The 17008-nt window shown below is 33.6% G+C and overlaps 1 protein-coding gene and 1 pseudogene across 1 annotated transcript; both read left to right on the plus strand.

The window, feature by feature from the left end:
* Window positions 1-10118: 10118 nt before the first annotated feature.
* On the plus strand, window positions 10119-12458 carry LOC129319235 (cytochrome P450 736A117-like; annotated as a pseudogene).
* Window positions 12459-14199: 1741 nt separating this feature from the next.
* Window positions 14200-16501, plus strand: LOC129320114 (cytochrome P450 736A117-like). The gene is made up of 2 exons (XM_054965315.1): window positions 14200-15257; window positions 15729-16501. Exons 1-2 carry the CDS (start codon window positions 14316-14318, stop codon window positions 16335-16337), a joined length of 1551 nt encoding a protein of 516 aa, XP_054821290.1. The 5' UTR covers window positions 14200-14315; the 3' UTR covers window positions 16338-16501.
* The last annotated feature ends 507 nt before the right edge of the window (window positions 16502-17008 follow it).

Below are 17008 nucleotides of genomic sequence, written 5' to 3' on the forward strand. Positions count from 1 at the left end.
CCAGATTACTTTAACCAATCTAATGGTCTTGTTTCTTAATTGCTTGTCCTTATAATCCACAATCTCTTTCGGTTCAGCTCTGAATGTTAAATTCTTCCTGAGTTCAATCTCCTCGGGTTCAATTATATGGAAAGGATCTGGTTGATACTTCTTTAATTGTGATACATGGAATACATTGTGTATACCAGCAATTTGGGGTGGTAATGCTACTTGGTACGCTACTGGTCCAACTCGTTTTAAGATCTCAAAAGGCCCCATAAACCTTGGTGTCAACTTCTTAGCCTTAATAGCTCTTCCAACACCAGTTACCGGAGAGATTTTCAAAAATACATGGTCACCTACTTCAAACTCAAGCGGTCTTCTCCTCTTATCCGCATAACTCTTTTGTCTACTTTGAGCTGTGAGTAATTTTTGCTTGATTAAAGCAATCTTTTGGGTAGTCTCATCAACAATGTCCGGCCCCAAAACAGTTCTCTCACTTAATTCTGTCCAACACAGTGGCGACCTACATTTTCTTCCATATAATGCCTCATAAGGTGCCATCTGAATGCTAGAATGAAAACTATTATTGTAGGCAAATTCAGCTAATGGCAAGTGACTATCCCAATTACCTCTAAGCTCAATGGCACAAGCTCTTAACATATCTTCAAGAGTTTGTATGGTTCGTTCCGTTTGCCCATCGGTCTGGGGGTGGTAAGCGGTGCTAAAACTCAGACGAGTACCCATGGCTTCCTGTAATGACTTCCAAAAGTTTGATGTGAACCTCGGATCACGATCAGATACGATATTTGTCGGCACTCCATGCAATCTCACCACTTCTCTTATATAGATTTCAGTTAATTTCTTAAGAGAATACGTGATATTGGTAGAAAGAAAATGAGCTGATTCGGTGAGTCGATCTACGATTACCCATATAGTGTCATGACCAGAAGATGTTCTAGGAAATCCTATAATGAAGTCCATAGAAATGCTATCCCATTTCCACTCTGGAATATCAAGAGACTGTAGCATTCCGGCTGGTTTCTGATGCTCAATTTTGACTTTCTGGCAAGTCAAACAACGAGTTACATGTTCAGTTACATCTCTCTTCATCCTTGGCCACCACCAACCACGTCTTAAGTCATGATACATCTTAGTTGCTCCTGGGTGAATGGTATATTTACTCTGATGAGCCTCCTCAAGTAAGATATTTTTCAATCGAGCATCATTAGGCACGCACACTCTACCTTTATATCTTACGACATCATTATCGGTCACATCAAAATGTTTAGCCTTTCCAGCCCCAATCTCTGCCTTAATCTTATTCAAATAATCGTCCTTCTGCTGCGCAATTTTGATTTCTTCCTAAAAATTATTCTCAAATTTAGTAATGTGTAGAGCAGCCAAACGATTCTCAACTACTTCTACATTTACTGCATGGAAACTACTCCATAATTCATGTTCTCTGACCATCATGTGAGCAGTATGCACAAACTTCCTGCTCAGAGCGTTGGCGACTACGTTAGCTTTCCTGGATGATACTTTAACTCAAAGTCATAATCCTTCAAAAACTCAATCCATCTGCGCTGTCTCATGTTGAGCTCCTTTTGATCAAACAAATATTTTAAACTTTTATGATCACTGAAGACCTGAAAAGAAGAACCATAAAGATAATACCTCCAAATCTTCAAGGCAAATACCACAGCAGCAAGCTCCAAGTCATGAGTAGGGTAATTTTCCTCATGAGGTCTCAACTGTCGAAAGGCATAAGCCACTACTCGATCCTCCTGCATCAATACACAACCTAAACCTTTCTTAGAAGCATCAGTATACAAGGTATAAGGAGCAGTTAGAACAGGTAAGGTGAGCACCGGTGTGGTGGTCAACCTCTTTTCTAGCTCCTAGAAGGCAACTTCACACTCGTTCGTCCAAATAAATGGAGCATCTTTCCTGGTCAACTTAGTCAAAGGCATTGCAATTTGTGAAAAACCCTTAATGAAACGACGATAGTAGCCTGCAAGACCTAAGAAACTTCTAATCTCTGTCACACTTCGAGGTTGTTCCCATTTCATCACTGCATCTATCTTACTAGGGTCCACCGCTACCCCTTCTTCTGAAACAACATGGCCTAAGAATTTAACTTCTTTAAGCTAAAAATCACATTTGCTCAACTTGGCATAGAGCTTGTGCTCTCTTAATATCTCCAAAACAATTTTAAGATGTCTAGCATGGTCCACCTCATCCCGAGAATAAATAAGTATGTCATCAATAAAGACTACAACAAATTCATCGAGATAAGGCCTGAAAATTCGATTCATATAATCCATGAAGACAGCTGGGGCATTTGTTAACCCAAACGGCATCACCAGGAACTCATAGTGCCCATATCTAGTCCTAAAAGCAGTTTTAGGGATATCCTCTGCTTTAACCTTCAATTGATGATACCCTGATCTTAGATCAATCTTAGAAAACACCGCTGAATTGACTAATTAATCTAACAAATCATCAATTCGAGGTAAGGGGTACTTATTCTTGATGGTTACCTTATTCAATTGTCTATAATCAATACACAATCTAAGGCTTCCATCTTTCTTTTTCACAAACAGTACCAGTAACCCTCATGGTGATACACTCGGTCTGATAAACCCCTTCTCTAATAACTCTTCAATTATCTCTTTAACTCAGCTAACTCCAATGGAGACATCCTATAAGGTGCCTTAGAAATAGGCCCCGTACCAGGTACGAGTTCAATTAAGAACTCAACCTCTTGTTCTGGAGGCAAACCGATCACTTCAGTAGGAAAGACGTCAGGGAATTCTCTCACTACTGGAATCTGATCTACACCTTCTTCAATCTCTGCTTTGATTGAGAAAAAATCATAAAAGCTTGACAACCCTTTCTTATACACTGTTCTACTTGAGCTGCAGACAACAATATAGGACTTTGGGACTCTACAGGGGTTACAGTAAAAGCTGAGAGTGACACACTCTTTTTCTGACAATCAAGTACAGCTCCATTTGCAGACAACCAATCCATCCCCACAATAACATCAATCCCAGACAAAGACAAACAAATGAGGTCTATGGTGGTCTTTCAACCCTCATACTCAACCTCTATATTTAGACATGCCTTAGCAGTCCTTACAGTCAAACCAGCAGGAGTAGGAATCTTCACATCAAAAGGTAAGGTACACACAGGCAATTTACATCTTTTCATACATTCATCAGACACAAAAGAGTGTGTAGCACGCGAATCAAACAAAGCACAAACATCATTATCAAGGATTTGAATTATACCTCGGATAGCATTAGGGTTGTTAGCAGCCTCTAGCCCAGAGAGGGCATACACTCGTGCTGGTATTGTAGGTCTCTGATCATTACCCCTATTCTGATTTTGATAGCAGAATCGGGCAATATGACCAGGCTTTTGGCAGATGTAACAAACCCAACAATCACCAGAATGAAACTTCCCACACTCACCAAAATAATTCTAATAATAGAATTAAAAATATAACATAATTCCTAATCTCAATCTTAATACAAATCTATAGTTAATACTATTAAGTAAAATTTTTAACTCCTCTTTTAATTATCAATAAACATTAATAATCTAAAATCAACTTCTAAACTAATTTCTATTATCAAAATTTTCTTTTTATTTCATAAATTCGTACCTAAAATACCCAAAAATTAAAAATTGAGTCTCTAGCTTAGAATCATAATCCTATAACCATAATAATTCATTTCTCATCCCAAATAATGATCTAAACCTCAATAAATCAACATATATTTTCAGATCTAGTTTAGAATTTGATCAATAAGCTACAGATTCAAAGATCATCAATAAATTTATACTCTAGAACATTTATTATACTACTGACAACCTCAAAAATCATATTTATTCAACATAAATTCATCCCTCTTCCAGATCTTAAATTTTCTACCACTACAAACTCAGAAACCAAAGAAGAAGGATGACTAAGAAAAAATTTTAGAACACTTACTTAGTCTTGGAAAGCTTAAAATCACACCCTAAATATCCTATTAAAAACTCTTACCTTAAAACCCAGCACCGGTGAACTTGGCTCACAGATGCTCTCTTTGCCTCAGCTCACGCATGAAAGAAGGAATGAAGAAATGAAGGAACAAGTGAGTTTTTATAAAAATTCAGTGGGTCCCACACCTTTTTTTTATTATTTCTTCTTTCCTCTCTCTCCCTTTTTTTTTTATTATTTTATGTAATCATGACGCGACGCCGAAAGCAAATGGTTTTCTTCTTCTTCTTTTTTTTGCATACCTTTTCCCTTTTTTTTATTATAATAATAATTTAATAATATTTTTTTATTATTTTTTAAATTAATTTTTTTAATAAATTTTTTTAAATTTTTTTAATTTAGAATTATATCCTAAATTAGTTTTAATAATCATTTTCTACTAATTTTTTTACCTCTAAATATTATTTTTTTTAAATTTCTATTAACCCAAATTAACTATTAAAATTTAAATTGGGATGTTACATCGGTGACAACTGGGAAAGGACCTTCGACTTCCATTGGGACCAGATCATCGTGATGATAGGGATGGGATAACTAATTTCCACTAGGCCGGACCAATAATGACAACTAAAATCGGATGATTGACTTTTACCAGGATCAAATTGAAAGGAACAAAGGGGATGATAAGAGCCAAATTGAGGGGGATTATAGGGACTGGATGGCCGACTTTCATCGAGATCAGACCGAAGGGGACGATAGGGATCGGACTGAGGGGGACGATTGGGACTGAATGGCTGACTTTTATCAAGACCAAACCAAATGGGACGATAGGGACTGAATTGAAGGGGATGACGGGGACCAGACGGCTAACTTTTATTGAGACTGGACCAATAAGGATTAGACTGAGGGGAATGATAGGGACCAAATGGCTAACTTTCACAAGGAGCGGACTAACGGTGAAATGGGGATAGGATGTGTGACTTCCACCCAAACCAAATTAAAGATGCTCGGATGGCCGACTTTTACCGAGACCAGACCCAAGGGGACAACAAGGGCTGGATAGTTGACTTTGACTAAGATTGGACAGATGACTACGACAGGGACCAGATAGTCGACTTCTACTGGGATTGAATAGACGGCAATGATGGGGACTAAATGACAGACTTCCACATACACCGAACAGGGTTGATGATGACAGCTACCAGACTAAAGGTAATGGCGACAGAAAGTGATCGTCTGGTCCTCACCCATTGAAAGTTAGACTTTCAGTCCTCGTCACCGCCATTTGTTTGGTCCCGATAAAAGTTGGTCATCCGTTCTAGTCGTCGTTAGTCTAGTCTCGGTGAAAGTTAGGCTTCCGGTCCTCTTCATCATCGTTTATTTAGTCCCGATGAAAGTCAACCATCCAATTGCCATCTTTGCTGTAGGTTCGATCCCGATGGAAGTCAGTCGTCTAGTCGCCGTCATCCAATCCTGATGGAAGTCAGCCGTTTGATTCCCATCATCCTCGTCGGTTCGATCCAAGTAAAAGTTAGTAGTCCAATCCCCACAGGTTCGGTCTCAGTAAAAGTCAATCATCCAGTCTCCATCAGTCCAGTCTTAATGGAAGTCAGTCGTTCGATCTCAGTCATCACAATCAGCCCGATCCCAGTGGTAGCTGGCTATCTAATCCATGTCGTTGCCATCGTTCTGGTCTCTATGAAAGTTAGCCATTCAGTCCCAGTCGGTCTTGTCCCAATGAAAGTCAGCCATTTGTCAAGTCCCAATAAAAGTTGGCCATCCTGTCCCCATCATCACTGTCAGTCTGATCCCATTGTAAGTTGGGTGTCCAATCTTCATCATTGCCTTCAGTTCGATCCGGTTGTAAGTCAGGTGTCTAGTCTTTGTCGTTACTGTCAATTCAATCTCATTCTAAGTTATGTGTTCAGTCTTCGTCGTTGCCATCTATCCGGTCCCGATGGAAGTCGGCTATTCGATTCCCATCTTTGCCATCAATCCGACCTTGGTGGAAGTTGGCTATCCCATCCTGATCAATATTGACAGCTTGTTTCTTTGAAATTTGACAGTTTGATCCAATTATTGTTGGCAAGTTAATCAAGCCTTCATGCAATTGGGTCAAATTACAAAAGAGCTTGAATTAGAATTTAAAATAATATGGGTTTAAAGAATTTTAGATTATAAAGAAATCAAAGGAGAATTTGGATTTGGATTTGACCCAAATCTAAATTCATAAATTTTTAATTATCTAAACTATGAATTTGGCTCAAATATAAATCAAATCCATGTATATTAAAACATAACATTAATGTATTTTTAAAGCTTACTCTTTAGTCTAATTTTTAATATCATTAATAATATTTTATTAAAGATTTCAAAATACTTAATCTTTATTTGTGATTATGTTGAAAATTTTAAAATTACTAATATGCTCTTGTAATATAATTGTCTATTCTCTCTTCCCCAATTTAATAAATTTTAAATAATCAAGTATGATGATATTTACATAAATAATTACCAATGACAACTGGGTCTAGTAAAAATAGATAGTCTCTCATAATATGACAAATCAATGTTTGAATCCCCACTAAAAGATGTACCCATATTTAATACTCATCCACTATAATAAGATTGCCTCCAATAGGAGAATACTTATAAACAATCAAAAAATAAATAATTTTAAAATTAAAAAAGTACTATAAAATATATTGAGTAATTTATCACTTAGGTCTTGTTTGGTTATCAGAAATGAGTGGAATGAAATGAATTAAAAAAATAAAGTTAAAATAAGATTATTAAAATGAATGGGAACTGCATTCTTAAATGAGAGAGGTGATTTAGTTCATGAGATTGAGAATTATAATTCATAAAATTTTTAAAAGGTGTGATAATTTTCACATCTATAGTATATATTAATGAGTTTTGTTATGGTTACTATCAGAAAAAAAGGTGATATAGTTCATTTTTATGTTGCTTTTTTAAATTCATTTAATTCTAATAACCAAACGAGACCTTAGTATTATATTAAATCCCTGTTCCACTAAGTTTTTTTTTTGTACATACAAGTTTGAAATATTATTTTATCTAACTTGTGGATTTAATTTTTAGAAAAATACTAAATTAATAAGTTTTCATAATTAAAAAAAGGTTAATGAGCAAATAGGATCATGAACTATTGCTCAGAAATTGCCTTGAGCTCTGAACTCTTAAAATATACAAAATAAACAATAAATTTTTAAATTCATAATAAAATAAACCCTGACTGTTAACCTTTTTAATACCATTACTGTCTTCACAGATACTATAATAGTTAAGGTTAAATTTATAAAAAAATAAATCCTAAATAGTACCTACATGGATAGTAATGGTGTTAAAAAGTTAACGGTCATGATTTATTTTATTATGAATTTAAAAGTTTAGAGTTTATTTTGTATATTTCAAAAGTTTAGGGTCCAGAGCAATTTTTGAGCAAAAGTTCAGGATTTTATTTGTTCATTAATCCATTAAAAAATACAATGTGAAAAAAGTAAGTATTGGAAAAGAAGAATTTTGATAATTTTAAAGAGATACTTCGATCTAGCATGTGCAGCTTAATACTCAACTAATGATTGAATGGATAAAAATAAAATTAAAAAAATAGTTGTATTTAATAATTATTAACTTTAAAGGAGGTTGGTATATATTTTTAAAAATAGAATGGAAGTATTTATTAAATTAAAATATAAGGAAGAACTATGAATTTTAGTCTAAACTCATTTATTTGATGAGATTGAAACGCGGCATGTTGCGTTCGATTTTCCCGCGAGTCCATGCTTGCACGACAAATTTTAGATAAAGCAGCGGTCAGATAAAAAAGGTTGCCTCCAGCGTTAAAAAAATGCTAACTAAAACTTTAATATTGATTGTTAGAAAATTTAATGATAAAAATAAAAATACCTTGTTTTAATTATGTTAAGAATAAAATTAATTTAACAAATAATTTAAAGTATTAGGTGATTTTTGAAGAATAATTTAAAAATAAAAATGCACCTTTATCTTGTATTTGGAGGTCTATTATTTTTTATTTGAGCATTAAGGTGCATTTTAATTTTTTGGTTACGTTATCGTTCTCTAACAAGTATTATATATGATAGCTAAGTGTCTCGTCTTGAAGAAGAGTCTTCTACTAAATATGGGACAATATAATTTTTAATTCATTAAGTTTGTCTCAATTATTTATTTAATCTCTTGAATTTAATTTTGACTAATTTAATTTTTTTATTTTTTTAAAATTTATCATGCAAATCTTTTAAGTGTTTTTATTAAATAATCACGTGAGTCCTTTATATTTTAAAATATATATTGAATTTCAAAATAATTTAATATGTAAAATATATTAATAATTTAGCATGTATATATAACTAAATAAGAATACATTATTCTCAAATGAGTTTAGTTTTATTTAATATAATCACTTACAATGTGTTTTTTCCTCATATTTTTTACAATTTCATAGTCTTTTTTTTGATTAAATAATTATACTTCTTTTATTGGCATGGCTAGCATTAATATTATGTTATCCAAATTAACAAATTTTAGTAATATAACCTCTTTTTTAAATGATAGAAATTAAATTGATAATCAAAGTAAATATAAGATATTAAATTGATAGAAATTAAATTTGATGGACCAAATTGATAATTGATAAGTTTGGTTTTCAATTTGGATTTTCAAAATGACTTTTGAAATGAATTTTAGATCCAAGTGTTGTTTGGTATCCAATCTTTTTAAGAAGCTCATTTAAAAAGTCATTTTTAAATGTGATTGAATGTGCTTTTTGTTAATTTAAAATGATGAAGTTTTTGAAAAGTAAATTTAAAAAGTGAAATATTATTTGACCATGTTACCTCAAGTTTAATATCTTATTTTTGTTTAAAAAATAATTAATTTATTAAAAATATAATTATCATTTAAATAATAATAATTAGATATTAAGTTTTTAACATTATAAATTGAATAATTAATTATGTTAATTTTTAACATTAATGTATAATAAAAATTATAAACCTTTATCATATTTTTTAAAATTACAAATTAAAAAGGTAAAAAAAATTAGAGATCAAGTTTTTAGCATTATAAATCAAATTTTATGTCATTTAAAATCTTTACACATTCTTTAAATATGTTAAATATATTACATTTGTATAACAAAAATTACGAATTATCATAAATCAATATTCTTTTTAATAATTGTACATTTAAAATTACATTCCACTATCATAATTCAAATAATTTTTAATTTACTAAACTAACTTTTAAAAAATATATTTAAATATAAATTTTATTATAACAACTGACTTTTATTAAATTGACTTTTGCTAAATAAATTTTTAACAAACCAAAAGCCAAACACATGTTAAAAGTTTTATTGACCTACTAAACATATATTTAATAACAATATTCAACTAAATGGGAAAAGAATGAACATGTTAGATGTTGTTATCAAGGTCTTAAAAATCAAACCCATCATTAAATCAGACAATAATTGTACCGATTAAATTTATTTAATATTTTTAAATAACACTTATATATAAACCATAAAATATATTCATTTATAATCTTAAAAATAATATTTAAATTTAAATAAAATATTTATCAAAGAATAAAGAAAATTTATAAGGGATAAAACTTATATACACTGTCTTCTCATATATTTAACATATTTTTATTTATGACAAATAAATTTTCATGTATTAATAATATTAATAAAAATAGTTTTCTGTAGAATAAATAATTTTTAAAAAATTCACATGCCAACTTAAGTATATAGGTTAAGTATATAACTTTTTATCATTATTTATGAATTTTTTTATTTTATTATAACTACAAGTGTGATAATTAAGTAGATTTTATTTCATTCTCTCCATTTTTTAATAAGCATGAATAATATTAATTAATAAGGTTGTTTTTTTAAAAAGTAACATTTAATTATGTTAATGTAAATTTTTTATCTAGACTTTTGCAATGGCCAACAAATAAATAAATGTTTTAATATCTCATTTTGGCCGAGACCAAACTCCCTCCGGTTTTATCTTCCCGCCTACTGCTTCTGTCTTTAATTATATTAATAGAAATAATAATACAATATGATATAATAAAAAAATGAAAAATAATTCAACTGATACTCTCACGTGGGAAGAGGAAAGTCGAATAAGCAGCAATGACAAAAAAAACCCCACTCCCGTCGTCTATTTCTTTCCTTCTCCTCTTTCTCTGTTGCCGCCCTGAGAGTGTTTGGAGAATGGAGAATGCTACAAATCGCCATTTATTCTATCTGAAAGCTTCAGTCTTTAGGGAGGATTGAGTAGTTTTGTTAAGACAAAAGCGCATTAAGGTAGTGATTTATTGAAAAATGCCTTCTTCTTTTTTTCTGTGAATCTTTTTCTTTCTCCCTGTCTTCATCTCCTCTCTGGTTCTTTCCATCACTTTTCTCCCTTTTTTTTCCCCGATCTGGTCACTCAAGCCGGTCAACACAACTTTTCATGATTTTTCCGGTTCTTTGAAGTTACACAACTTTCTCGACATGTGGAAAATGCCGTCGCTTCAGCTGGATTTATCCATCTTATCATCCACACGAGTTTTCTGCGGTTATAATGCACTTAGCATTGGCAACTTTAGTATATAAAGGGACCTTGAAAGAGCAAACACAAACCATGATAGACAAAGAAATTATGTCCATTTTTTCTAGTTTCATACTGCAATACAACACTTCCTGCGGCTTGCTGCATACATTCATTGTCATACCCACCTTCCTCGACCACATTCTACTATTCAAATGGTATTCCAATTCTGCAATCAGCAAAACCTCATTCCCATCTCCACCAAAATTCCCAGTCATAGGAAATCTCCATCAGCTGGGTTGGTATCCTCATCGTACACTCCACTCTCTGGCTCAGAAGTATGGCCCCCTGATGCTTCTTCATTTTGGGAAAAAACCAGTGCTCGTGGTCTCTCCTGCAGAAGCTGCTCGTGAGGTGATGAAAACACATGATCTCGTGTTTGCAAACAGGCCCAAAACTAAAATGTTCCGAATACTGTTTTTATGGCCAGAAGGACGTTATATCAGCTCCATATGGAGAATACTGGAGGCAGATAAAAAGCATATGCGCGTTGCATCTTCTTAGTAGCAAAAAGTTCAATCCCTTTGCGTGGGAGAGGAAACTGCCATAATGATGGAAAAGATCAAGCACGCTCGCTCTGCTAACATGTCAGTGAACTTGAGCGAGTTGTTTTCATCGATTACGAACGATGTGATTTGCAGGGTGGATCTGGGTAGGAAATATGAGGGGAAAGTGGAAAAAAAATTAAGGAGAATTGAGGAAGTTTACAGTTATTGGGTGCTGTTGTGGTAGGGGACTATATGCCTTGGTTAGACCGTTGTGAATGGCTTATATGGTAGAGCACACGCGGTGGCAAAAGAACTGGATCGATTTGTGGAACAAGTTATTGAGGAGCACTTGAATCGTCCAAAAGAAGCCGGTGATACAGCTGAAGGACATGGTGACTTTGTGGACCTTTTGCTTTCGATCCAAAGCACTACCTCGTTTCGCTTTCCCCTTGACAGAACCGTCATAAAGGCCTTGATTTTGGTATATATATATATATATATATCCTCCAACTTTAATTATAATATTATATATATGTGGGTGTCGTCCCTGACTGATCGCAAGTTACTCTCATGTGCATACATAACTCAAAGAAACTCAAATTGTATTAGTTCATATTGTTAATTTTACTCTTGAGATTTGACAACATCAGTGATTTTGATTCAATCCTGTATAGGACATGCATGCTGCGGGTACGGACACCACGGCCAGAGCCCTAGAATGGATGATGACAGAATTATTAAGGCACCCAAATGTGATGAAAAAAAATTGAAAGATGAGGCTAGAGAAGTGGGGAGAAGCAAATCACTGCACATGATAACAGAAGAGGATATAGGTAAGATGACGTACCTCAACGCCGTGTTTAAAGAAACGCTTCGCTTATACCCCCCGGCTCCTTTACTTGCACCTCACGAAAGCAAGCAAGATGCAGAAGTTGAGGGCCGTGATATTAAAGTCAGGACACAAGTTATTGTGAATGCCTGGGGAATAGCAAGAGATCCAGCGTGTCGGAGCAATCCTGAAGAATTCCAACCAGAGAGGTTCTTGAATAGTTCAGTAGATTATAAGGGCAATAATTTCCAGTTGGTCCCGTTTGGTGCAGGAAGAGGATGTCCAGCAACACAATTTGCAACTGCCTTATATCAGCTTGTGATAGCGAAAATAGTCTTCCAATTTGACTGGGTTTCGCCAAATGGACAAACAGGAGACACCGTGGACATGTCTGAAACAGTCGGAATTGTCACGCACAGAAAGATTCCTCTCTTGGAGAGTGATGTTAATTAGTGTTGTTGTATGTATGCCTGCCTCCTGTTAGAAAATAAAATGATTATATTCATCTGTAATTTTTGAATTTGATATGGGAGAGAAAATTAAACCAGCTATCAACGTGGCTTGCTTTGGTGGGACATGTTTGGAACACTTGTCTTTACTGCGCATGGAAAGATGCCTCTCCTGGGAGTTATGCGTTGCCATGGTAACAGGTGACCGACCTGCACGTCAAGATCAAAATTTACAATTTTAACAGGGAGAACATCAATAAAGAAACATTGACCATGCTTAAATAGCTTTTAAATTTTTAAATTTTTAAAATTTCACTACAATTAATGATATTAATTTGATATTAAATTTATAAAAAAAATAATAAAATTGCTCTTCATTTAAGTCAACAAGTAAAATATGTCAGACAATAAATAAAATAAAGAAGTTTTGATATTAATTTAAAAGAGAGATTATTTTATTATTTCCTTCAAAAAGTTAATGGGAAATCAATACTCTTGAGTTATAGTAAAATTTCAAAAATTTAAATTTTTTTAATATAATTAAGTATAATCAAGGATTTTTTATTAAAATTTAGGGGCTTTAAATATAATTTTGAACCCCCTGTAATTATATGACCGAACAGCTTCCAGACGGGTGGACCAAAGTCAAAAAAAAAAAAAAAAGGGTGTCGGTGAATGAACCGCCACATCCTTGGAGCTGATATTAATGGAGTTCATCTCAAGCCTGCTTTGCGCTTGTGGTTTCTATTTCTGTTTACTTGTAATACCCTTATTTATTTATTTATTTTTTGTAAGAGTTCACTTGTAGTATTATTTTGATTCACGTGATAACCTTTTTGAGGCGACGTTATATCTTTATACTGCACTGAACTTCCACATCACAGACCTATCAATAATTCATTTTTCTGTTGTTTTGGCCTATCAACGTCCACTTCACCATCAATAATTGCGGATGACAAAAGAAGGTCCTGTAGCTATATATGGAGTTTTCCTTTTCTTTTAATTGGCAATCCATCTTTGATCATTTTGAATTTGGAATATGCGTATTTAATGTATCATTGGCCGGAACAAGAGTGTACATGAATATCACTCAATTTCTTTTCGCGCATCTCCTCTAAATTCTAAGGATTTTACATGATATCCCTGTTTTCTTGCTTAAAAAACATTGTAAATAAAACTTGTAATACAAACTACAACACATACAGTAATCACGGTATAATATAATTCCATTTCATTAAATAATCATAATTTTGAGAATTTTAATTTGTAAATATAAAGCATGTAAATTATAAATATAAATTGGCTTGCAACTAAAATTCTTGCAACGAATTAAATTGACATCGTAAATTATTTTTTTAAAAAAATGTTATCAAGCTAATTATCATTAATTTGATCTTTTAAGACTTTAAAGTTGCTAAGGAGATCAATCAATTTAAATTAAGTTTTAAATATTAAATTTTAAAAATCTATAATTTAATTTTTTAATTATTTACATAAATTTTAATTTATATTTTAAATTTTAAAATAAAAATAAATTTTTTATTCTTCAATCATGTTAAAATTTAAAAAATACATTACAAATTCATTACAATACAGTTATAAAATTAAAAATTTAAATTATAAATTTTTAAAGTTTGATATTTAAAATTTAATTTGAATTAATTAATTTTTTTAATACATCTTTATCATTCTTCCACGCGAAAAAAGTAACGAGTTTTTTGCTTTTCAAACTTAGGCTTGCCCTGTTGTTGTAAAAATAAAAAGAGTTTTGTCCAGTTAAGTCCCCTCTTCTCCCATCCTCATATGCCAACAAACCAGAGTAGTTTCTGTGGTCATCCTGAAATGAACACTGGCAAGTGGCGACTACAGTTAATAAAGGGATCCAAATGAGCAACAATCCCAAAAGAAGATACAGGGAAAATGTCAAGTTTTCTTGTTATGAGTTTCGTAGTGCCAGACGATGTTTCCTGGCTTTGGCATACATGGTTGCTCATTATCTTACCCATCTCCCTCACTGCGCTATTCAAATGGTATTCCAATCCTGCAATCAGCAAAACCTCACTCCCTTCTCCGCCAAAATTCCCAATCATAGGAAATCTCCATCAACTAGGCTTCTATCCTCATCGTACACTCCGATCTCTAGCTCAGAAGTATGGCCCCTTGATGCTTCTTCATTTTGGTAAGAAACCAGTACTCGTGGTCTCTTCTGCAGAGGCTGCTTGCGAGATCATGAGAACCCATGATCTCACATTTGCAAACAGGCCTAGAGGTAAAATGTTTGAGATACTATTATATGGCCAGAAGGATGTGGCAACAGCTCCGTATGGAGAATACTGGAGGCAGATAAAGAGCATATGTGTGTTGCATCTTCTCAGTAACAGAAAGGTTGAAGCTCTTCGTGGTGTGAGAGAGGAAGAAGCTGACATCATGATGGAAAAGATCAGGCATGCTTCTTCCGCAAACAAGCCGGTGAATTTGAGCGAGTTATTTTCCAAAATTACAAACGATGTGATTTGCAGGGTGGCTTTGGGGAAGAAATATGGAGAGGGAAGTGAGGACAGGAATTTTAAGGAGATTCTTGTGAAGTTGACAGAGCTATTGGGTGCTTTTGTGGTAGGGGACTATATACCTTGGCTTGATTGGCTTGGTGATGTTAGTGGCTTATATGCAAGAGCACGTACAATGGCTAAAGACTTGGATCGATTTTTGGAGGAAGTAGTTGAAGAGCACATGAATCGTCCAAAAGAAGCCATTGATACCATAAAACGTGATGATGATTTTGTGGACGTTTTGCTTTCTATTCAAAGGAGTAACTCTATTGGCTTTCCTATTGACAGAAGTGCCATAAAAGCTTTGATCTTGGTAAGAATCCTCCTAACTTGATCTTGGTTATAATTATCAAGAAACACCTCATCGGTAAATAGGCACGATGATTCTGGCTAACTTGTATTATATTTCTTCTTTAAATTTTGGTCTAGAATGATAAGTTCAATCATTATTGTTTGGCAGGGATTAAGAGAAGTATTCTGTCCAATTATGTATCAACTTGTATTTCAATGATGATCATAGACAATCGCACCATATCAGTTTTACTTCACACGTACCTAAAACATACATTATTGTTAACCACTTTTAGCTGGAGGTATAGTGTCATTGGAATAAGACTCTTTTACACGAACTATATTCTAAACATTAGGTCTTGCGACATGTTTGTGTGTGTGTGTATCTTTTTACAAATCACTCTCTTATTCATAACTTACAAAATTCAAATTTTATTAATCTTGTTAATCTCATTCTTTAGACTCAATATTATTGGTAAATATCATTGTACAGGACATGTTTGTTGCGGGCACAGACACCACGTCAACAGTTCTAGAATGGGCAATGACAGAATTGTTTAGGCATCCAAATGTTATGAAGAAACTGCAAGACGAAGTCAGAAATGTGGATAGAGATGGATCACACATAACAGAGAAGGATATAGACCAGATGCCCTATGTTAAGGCAGTTTTGAAAGAAACACTTCGCTTGCATCTCCCAGTACCTCTACTAGCCCCTCGAGAAAGCATGCAAGATATGAAAGTTCAGGGCCATGACATTGGAGCTGGAACACTAGTAATAGTGAATGCTTGGAAAATAGCAAGAGATGGCATGTATTGGGAGGATCCTGAAGAGTTTAAACCAGAAAGGTTCTTGGATAGTTCTGTGGATTATAAAGGACATGATTTCCAGTTCACCCCATTCGGAGCGGGAAGAAGGGGTTGTCCTGGAGCACAATTTGCAAGAGCCTTGGATGAACTTGTGCTAGCAAACATGGTCTTTCATTTTGATTGGGCTTTGCCTAATGGAGAGACAGGGGAAGCCTTGGACATGTCTGAAACAGCTGGCCTTGTCATACATAGAAAGATACCTCTTGTGGCAGTTGCATCACCCTGCAACTAATAAACCCATAGTTTTATACCAAGTGAACCAAGCAACCAACCTTCCCTCCTTTCAACTTTTTTTATTTAACGTTGTACTTGCCTCCTGTTAGGAAATGAAATTCATATATATAGTATATGGTAATAAAATATAGCTTTGTGGGCAAGACATGATGATATAAATAATGGTTTGATGGTGAATTACCAATTATAAACTGATTATGCGTTCTTATAGCAAATCGACCCGGTTTGTCTGATAAACCAAATAATATGCACAGGTATATGTCAGGGCTAAATCAGTGTGTGTTTACGGAAAAAGAGGTATCACAAAAAGATTACAGGATTTGAAAACACTATCTTCCCCTACCTACTTTAAAGTCACCAGTGAAGCTATAGGCAGGGTACAAATTTTTCATTGATCTTCAAATTAAGGAATACAAGATAACCATCAACAATCTTGCAATCAAATCAGTAGTAAGTTATTCCTAGAAGAACGAAACATCAAATTGCAAATTTAATTTGCAATCATTGTATGCATGTATACTATTTTATATTCAAGTACAAATCTCGTAATATGTGCTAGATTCGCTGATTCTCCTTGTAACATCATGCAAAAAAAAAAAAAAAAAAATTTCTCCTTGTCGTGCACATCATTTGGCGGGTTCAAAAAGAAATGACCAACAGCGAGTTTGA

The sequence above is a fragment of the Prosopis cineraria genome, unplaced genomic scaffold, assembly GCF_029017545.1.
Source record: "Prosopis cineraria cultivar Desert tree isolate PC_DT_omini unplaced genomic scaffold, ASM2901754v1 PC9, whole genome shotgun sequence".
NCBI lineage: Eukaryota > Viridiplantae > Streptophyta > Magnoliopsida > Fabales > Fabaceae > Prosopis > Prosopis cineraria.

Coding starts and splice junctions, on each gene's coding strand:
- LOC129320114 (XM_054965315.1), top strand. CDS start 14,316: ATGTCAAGTTTTCTTGTTATGAGTTTCGTAGTGCCAGACGATGTTTCC. Junction 15,258..15,728: donor CCATAAAAGCTTTGATCTTG/GTAAGAATCCTC, acceptor ATCATTGTACAG/GACATGTTTGTTGCGGGCAC.